We start from the raw sequence: 7,863 nt of genomic DNA on the forward strand, positions 1-7,863 counted from the left end.
AGAGGAAAAAAGCAGGCAGGCTTCTCTCTCGAGATGGGGAGGCAGTACAGGGACCCTAGACCTTCCTCTCAGGGTGCAGCAGCTCCCACCGACACAGCAGGTGATATTTAGGGTGGTGGGACACAGCAACAAGGGGCTGAGATACTGCAGTCAGCGTCCCCCGGCATCCAGGCCTGGCTGCGGGTTTGCGTGTCCCCTCACCAGTCTCCTCGCACCCTGCGGAGGATGAGGATGAGGATGGAGGAGAGGGACAGGGCTGCAAGCCAGCCTGCCTGCTAGGCAGCTGCGCAGGCTGGGGGAGGATCCCTCCCGTCCCTCCCAAAGATTGCTGAGAAAAGCAACACTGCAGATTCTGCTCGTTGAATAGGAAAAGCAGCAGAAAGGAAAATCAGGGGCTGGCTTTTAGTTGTTGTTGTTAGCCTTTTACTATTTTTTTTCCCTTCTGATGAAGGGCCGCTCCACCCAAAAGCTAGCGGGCGACATTATGGAGAAGAGGCTTCACCATCCTCTTCCTCAGCTCCTTCCTGCAGGAAGGCAGGAGGTTATTGTGTTAGTGGGGGGTTCTAACAGGGCTCTGAGGGGCTGAAATTATCCTGCACCATGTCCCAAGAAGGGCTGATTCTGCAGTGGGGCCAGCCCCGGCAGGACAGCAGCGCTGGCTGCTCAGTCCATGTGCTAAACCAGTAAAAGGCTTGAATTAGAAACCAGGCAGATGATCGGGGCTGTGATGGGCTGTGGTGTGATGCTGGAGAGGAGGAGGAGGAGGAGGAAGCAGGCTCCCCTTTGGGCCCCCATGCTGCTCCCCACCTCCTGCCCAGCTCTCTGGAGCAACCCCTTCCCATGGAAGCTGTGGCTGCCAGGAGTGAATCACTCTCCCCTCTTTCCTGCCTCGCTGCCATCCCTGCCCGTTCCCATCTGGTCCCGCCGCAAAAGCGACCGCGGAGTGAGCGAGCGCCGGCACATCTCACCCCGACACCGGGAGCACGGCTCTCCACCCCAGCCCTGCTGCTGGGTATTTCACTTCTTCCCACATCCCAAGACCCTTCTCCTGCTTTACTCTATGCCAAGACCATCCCCTAAAAGCTGCACTTCCCCATAGATCCAACGTGGGTTTTGGAGATCTTTCCCAAGGGGCGCAGGGAAGAAGGTAGAGCTGGCTGGGACCACGGTGAATCCAAGGGGCTGTGAATCTCTGCTCAGCCTGTGTTTACTTAATCACAACTTAGCAACAATGGGAATGATTATACAAACGCGTGTCACACACCTGGGCCACAGAGCTGGGGTGGTTGAACCCCTGTTTGGTTCAGCACAGAGGGAAGGAGGTGGGAGCCAGCGAGTTGGGAGCGGTTGTGGTAGGAGAGCAACGAAAGGAGAGGGGCTACCGAAACCCACGCTGAGCTGATCTCCTAGAAGCTTAAAAAAGCCCCCGCTGAGTCTTTTTCCAGCTTTGTAAAGCATCATTCCTATGAAAAGCGCTTAATTTTCCCAGCTTCGGCATCTGCACGCCACCGTGCCCCTCCGCCTCGGGGCGGGCAGTGGGGTGGCAGCCGGGGACACGTGTTCCTGTGTGAGCGTGACGGCAAGCCCTGACTTTTGACATGGCCACAAAAGGGCTTAACGCCCTAAGTCCTGTCTGAGCAGGAAGTTATTAAATTGGCATCGCAGGAGGACTTAAACAGTCACGGTGCAGACAGGGATCCCGCAAGAGCCGGCAGCGGGTAAGGATGCGATGGCCCGGGATGCCACCTGGAGATCCGCTGTCCCTCCAGTGTCCTGGACTGGAGGTGGAAATCGTGCTTGCCATGAGTCAGAGGGGCCCGTGTCATCCCGGCCGACAGTGGCGCACGAGCGGGAGGAATAACAGCTGATCCTAATCGCTGCCACCGCCGCGGTATCACTTGACCCCTGTCAACGGGTGGGAGCTTGTGCCGGGGCAGGAGGAGGGGAGGGAGGTGGCAGGAAGGAAAGTCAATGTGCTCTGCCGCAGCTCGGCTCTCCGTCAGACGGTAAAGCCTGTTGGAAGCTGCCAGCCCCGGGCTTTGCTCCTCTCTGCATCGCACAGGGGCTGCTTGCAGGGCGAGAGGGCAGGAAGGAAAAAGAAAAACCACTGCTGTAAAGAGAATTCCCTCTCAGCCTTTTTCAGTCACCTCCCTCCATCCCTTCTGTGTTTGCCTCCCTGTCTCTTTGCACCCCTCAAGGGAAGGATGGAGAGGCTGGGGAGGGATGAGGGGTGCACGCTCTCCCTGTATGAGACCCAGCGGGTACCGAGTGGTGCCATCCCTGGCCCCAGCAGCCCCCAGCTGACAGGTAGAGGGGACTCCCGCACAGCCCCAAGCTCCTGCCGGCTTGTACGGCCTCAGTGGGGAAAGTGGCACAAGTAAAGGAACCTGAGGTGCCCAAAGAGGGGCTGGACAAGGCAGTGGGAGACCCCAACACACGTGGTCTGATGCCCTCCTTCTCCTCCTCCATCCGCAGTGAAAGCCCCGCCGGCAGCACGAGGTGGGGATTAGGGCGAGACTAATGCGGGAGCCCCGCAGCCACCTCCCCCAGGCACCAGAAAAGCCAGCAGAAACCTTAAATCAAATGCAGCTGAGTACAATTGCAAAGCTGCAGGCACAGGCCTGAGAGAGCATTAAGCAGCATTATTATGGCTCGACGTACTGCCAGTAGCGACATTATCGCAACTTAAAATGTTTAGGATCAGAACTGGAGAATCTATTCTTTTCTGGGGGTTTTGCCTGCGCGGCATTTCCATTTTTCTGAAGAAAATACCTGTTTAGCTCAAACAACCTCTTGCACTTTGCTGTTCAGCTCTCCAGGGCTTTTCTTGCCTTCCTGCTCCCCGCCGTACGTCAAACGCGGACGGATGCTTCGCCCTCGCCACAGCATCCTGAAGGAGCACCCATGCTGAGCCCAAACATTTTCCTTTACCTGTCCTTGCTGCCAGGTTGTCTTTATTCACTTTTTTTCCCCCCCCTAGTTTCCCTTTCTGAAGTTGAATGACACTGTGCTAATTTGTTGCCCGACTCCTCCTGAGACTATTGAGTTTAATTATATTTTTCTCATCGTCGGTGAATGGCACGGCTATAATTATGCCTGGAAGCGCATTACTTAGGACTAACTTGAGAACAGCATCCCCTCCGGGGTGCTCAGGATCAGCTGCTCTGAGGAGCTCTTATTGAAGGTGCTGAACAACAGGGCCCAACGAAACTTGTGCTGGAGCAGAGCTGAGTGTTTGCCAAACATCGCCCGTCTCCAGGACTCATATCCCTAGCACTGGTGACAGCCTTTCCTCTCAGAAGTAGTCCAGCCACAAAATCTTGAACTGTGGTAGCAGGAGGAAACTCTGGAGAGAATTTGGGTCCATCTGCTACCGTCATCCATAGCTTGGTCCCCATCTCCCCTAAATGCTCCACATTCATCCATGGTTAGTGGCTGTGCCGAAAGCCAAGGGGTGAGGATGAGCTTCCTAGCCCACCTCTTTTGGTCGGATATTGTATTTTAGTTGGCCACGACACACCGGTGCCCATGGACAATTTGCACTAATGAGATGGGAGCCGGCATCTCCAGCGCATCCTTCCCCCGTCCAGGGTAGCGGCAGGAAGAGCGATGGTTTGTGGCTGGATGAAGCACCCCAGAGCACAAAGAGGACACCCTATGCCTTCATTTTAACCAGGCTGAAAAAGAAGTCCCTCCCTGGTCACCTCTGAAAACCAGTATTTTTTCAGACCCGATTCATAGACCTTCTCACCCATCGACTCTACGCGAACTCTTTCAGCGCGTGGGACAGAGAAGTGGACAGAATATTTTGTTTCATTTTAGTTGCATCCAACAAAATTTAGGGGAATCGTTTACAGAACCTAAAAATTCTTCCTTAAATGAGCTTACTTTTCGGTGTCACAGATAACATTGTACTCTGTTCAGACTGAAACAACTTCAAGAATGCAATTTACTTGTCTTCAGTGCACTATGTTTTTAGCCTACTTTCCTCAGGAAATGGGGCTTACTTATGTGATTGTGCTGTTTATATATCTATATGCCATCACTCCCACACTAATAACTTTTGAACGTGTTGGCCAATTCCAACCAAATCTGACAGAGCGGCAGAGTTTTCAAAAATACTGAAATCTTACAAATTTAATGAAATACGTGGGTGGGCACATATTTTTTTCCCCCACCGAGGGAAAGGCTGCAGAATGAACTCAGCCTTATTATTAGGCAGAAGAGAATACACACGCACACTCACACACAGAGACACAGACCAGGACTGTTACACAACCCCAGGTGCTGGTCAGGCAGAGCTCAGGGTGGTGTTAAATGGGAGATATTGCACCACCGAGCCCCAAAACCACCGAAAGGAGCATCAGGATTCCTCCGCCACTGCATCCACCGCCTACTTTGTGCATTTCTTCCCGCTTAGACGAGGCAATTTGGTGTGGGCACTGCAGGGGGATGTTTACTGGTTTAGGAGCTTTAAAATTAACCAGGCTAATTATATGAAAGCCTTTCTAGCTAGTGCTAGGTTTGCAAACCCTTGCTTTCTTTTGGTCCTGTGCGCTGAGCGACCGTCTCTACGAACACCCTGGCGGAGGGGAAGAGCTAGAGCTGAAGGATGGCGGGTTTCAGACAAAACAGCTCTCCCCACTTGCATGTCGAGATCCTTGGACCTCTCCAGATGATTTGCAAACCCAAGACCCACTCCAAGGCCCTGGGGCTGAGCTTGTACATCTGCCCAATCCCACCTGCACCGCATCTGCGGCAAAGCCTAAATCCCACGATCCTGCCCAGCCGTAGCCAAATGGTTTGGCTCTTCCTTGATAGGTTTTGAGGCCTTAACATAAACCATTAACACAGGCAGCAAAAATTCCCAGAGACGGATGTTACTCAGGGCTGGTAACCCCAGCACTAACACACAGCGTGTGTCACATTGGAGTCTGCCCATCCCCGGACAGCGCAGCGAGGGATGGGCTGGCAGCAAATCAATAAAGGGCTTTTTCAACACACCAGTGGCCCTCGTGCACTGGAGGTGATGACTGTGCCATAAAAATAGTTCCTAGTGCTCACTTTCCTCCCTGTGCGTCTAGTCAAGAACAGACTAGTTAAGGCTGAGTGGAGGAAGCCGGGTTGCGGGATGGAGATATCAGGTGGGATCAAGTTTGGTCTCTGACAGAGAATCCCATTCATTTATTTCTTTGCATGTTCTGGGTGACCATCCTCTGGGTGATCCCCAAATCCCACAGCTCTTCTCCTCCTCCATGCTTACACATGGTCACAGTCTGCATCCTCCCTCCTGCAGAGCTCAGGACTGCGTTGCCCCAGCTGGCACAGAGCAGGAAAGTACTCATGCCCTGGTATCCCTATTCAATTTGGTTTTTTTCTTTCTGCTCTCTAATAATTAGAAGGTGGAATGTTATAGGTCAAGAGCTTATTAAGCATTTCCAGCATGTGTTGGGGGGCTCATAACTCTTCCAATCCCCGCTCTCTCATGACTTTCTAGGACTGTTACCACCTGGGGAAGAAGGATGCTCAGGTTCTCAGACCTGGCATCCCTCAACAGACTAGAGCTCCACATTTCCAGGACTCAGGCCTTTGAATCGAGGCTTTCACATCCCCAGATCACAGCGAAAGATCCGGTCATTCCGCTGCTTTGCAGTCTGTTTCCTACCTGGCAACCTAGTAGGATTTTTATTTTTACTTTTTTTTCAAAGCTTTGACAACAATTTGGTACAACATCAGCTCAAAAACATCATCAAGCCCAAATATGCTCGCAAAGCGGGCCTGGGAGTCTCATTCACATTGCAGATAAGTCATTGGCAGACATGCTGATAGAGATTTCAAGTATGACTCTGCATACAAATGATCCAGCCCCGACAATTAACCCAGCACAGGCAACTGAGGAGGTACCTGGGTTTTTCCCTTAACTCCAGCCCTTTTTCCCCAGCCTGGCCTGCTATATGCAGCACTTGCTCAGAAACTGGAAAGGAATGACCATGTTCTGTTAAACCAGCCCTAAAAAGTGATACTAAGAGGCTTGGGTTTGGCAGAGGAGCTTCTCCTCCATGGCTCACCTCTTGTCTAGGAGCTCGCTGCAAGTTACGAAGCTAAGGAGCTAGCTAGAAGGTGCTTGAGATGGCCCTGCTTTGAGCTGGGACCCTATTTCAACCTAAATTAGACATGACCCCATTTGCCCGCTCCCTCCTGTTAATTTTTCATAGAATCGTAGAACTGTTACAGTTGGAAAAGACCTCCAAGATCATCAAGTCCAACCATCAACCCAATACTACCATGACCACTAAACTATATCCCGAAGTGCCACGTCTGCATGTTTTTTGAACATCTCCAGGGATGGTGACTCCATCGCTGCCCTGGGCAGCCTGTGCCAATGCCACATCACGTCCCCGCTATGAATCACCGAGCAGTTCCACGATGGATACAAGCAGCCTGAGCAGCAGGCTGGTTGTACGATTGAGGCTTGTAAGGATTATTTGGGCACCCAAATCCGTTGCTTTCTAGCAGAGCCTCAGGCAGGGCAAACCGTCCCCAAGCATCAGCTGCAGCCAGCAATTTGTTTCTTCACTCAAAACCACTTTTGGGAACAGAAATAGCTGGGAATACTCCCAGCACAGACCAACCCTGGGATGGTTCCTCTTGGCTATAAGTCACACAGAGGATACGGGCAAAAAGCATCTCAGGAGCTCTTCTGCTGAGGGTATCATCATGCTTATCAAAGAGGCTAGAGTGAAGCAGCGCAGATAACCCAGCACCGTCTAAGTGACAGCTATCAACTGGTGAGTCCCACACCGTGACCCACGAGTGCAGTCCCACCATGGTGCAACCAACTCCGTGCACAGGTGAAGGCACCACCCTGGGTGACCCTGCATGGCCTTGCTGGCTGGTTTGGGAAAGCCACACATCCACAGCTCGCTCAGAGTTAGCAGAGGAACCATTCAGCTTGGACCCACCCATTTTCGACACAACTCATGAGGTCTGGGAAACAAATCCTTGTCCTTCCAGGATGTTGCCTGCTCCAACTTTTGGGTCTGGATAGCACTGACCGCTAACTGTGCTGGCAGATGCCAAACGCAACGCTTCTCTGCCTCCAGCAGCTTCTCTAAAATAGCCCCCCTGAGCACCTACTGCCATCAAACATCTCATCCCACTTCTCTCATCAAACTGCAACCACCTCCACCCGCCGGGGCAGGACCCCCACCAGGACGCCGCGTCAGGACGAAAACCACCTTACCTTGACGCCGCGATCTCCGCTTTCTGCTTGGCGATGGGGGCCGCCCGCTCGGCTGCCTCGACGGCCCGATCCACCTTCTCACGGATCTTGCTGGCCCGCAGCGGGATGAGGTTCTTCCTCTTGCCGCTGACCAGGATGTTCTGCTTGTACTTGCCCTCCTCCTTGGTGCCGTCAGGGAAGGTCATGCAGCCGTAGCCATGGCGCTTGTTGTTGGCCCACTCTCCCTCGTACTTCAGCCCGTCCGAGCGCTGGCTCACCCCAAAGCCCGACCGCTTGTCGTTCTTCCACTCGCCGACATAGATCTCGGTGGGGGGGGCGTCGATGTCGTCTTCGATGACAGAGAGCGCAGCTTAGCCCTCGCCCAGGCTGATGGTGGAGTTGATGTCGCTGGCGGTGGAGCTCACCGTGCTCATCCCGGCTTCGCTCCGGAAAGAGCTCTGCTTGCTCCGCTGGCTGGCCAAGGAGCTCTTGGACTCAGACTTACGGAGCTTGAGCCCGCTCAGCAGCGACCGTCGGAAGATGCCCTTCTTCTTGCTTTTGAGGATCTCGGCGTCGCTGTGGGCCATGAGGACGAAGCCACCTCGGGAGACGGCGGGGCTGCCGGCCACCGCCCGGGAGGG

The 7,863-nt window shown here is 53.5% G+C and overlaps 1 protein-coding gene across 1 annotated transcript in view; it reads right to left on the reverse strand.

Annotated features, from left to right (window-relative positions):
- The window catches only part of LOC104272560 (junctophilin-3-like), a gene marked incomplete at both ends in the record, with an annotated part of 20,458 nt that overhangs the window by 12,420 nt on the left and 175 nt on the right, over positions 1-7,863 (reverse strand). The window contains 1 exon segment of the mRNA XM_009867590.1: positions 7,244-7,863. This exon segment is cut by the window's right edge and continues 15 nt beyond it. Coding sequence (XP_009865892.1) covers positions 7,244-7,863 — 620 coding nt within the window.

The sequence above is a fragment of the Apaloderma vittatum genome, unplaced genomic scaffold, assembly GCF_000703405.1.
Source record: "Apaloderma vittatum isolate BGI_N311 unplaced genomic scaffold, ASM70340v1 scaffold20954, whole genome shotgun sequence".
NCBI lineage: Eukaryota > Metazoa > Chordata > Aves > Trogoniformes > Trogonidae > Apaloderma > Apaloderma vittatum.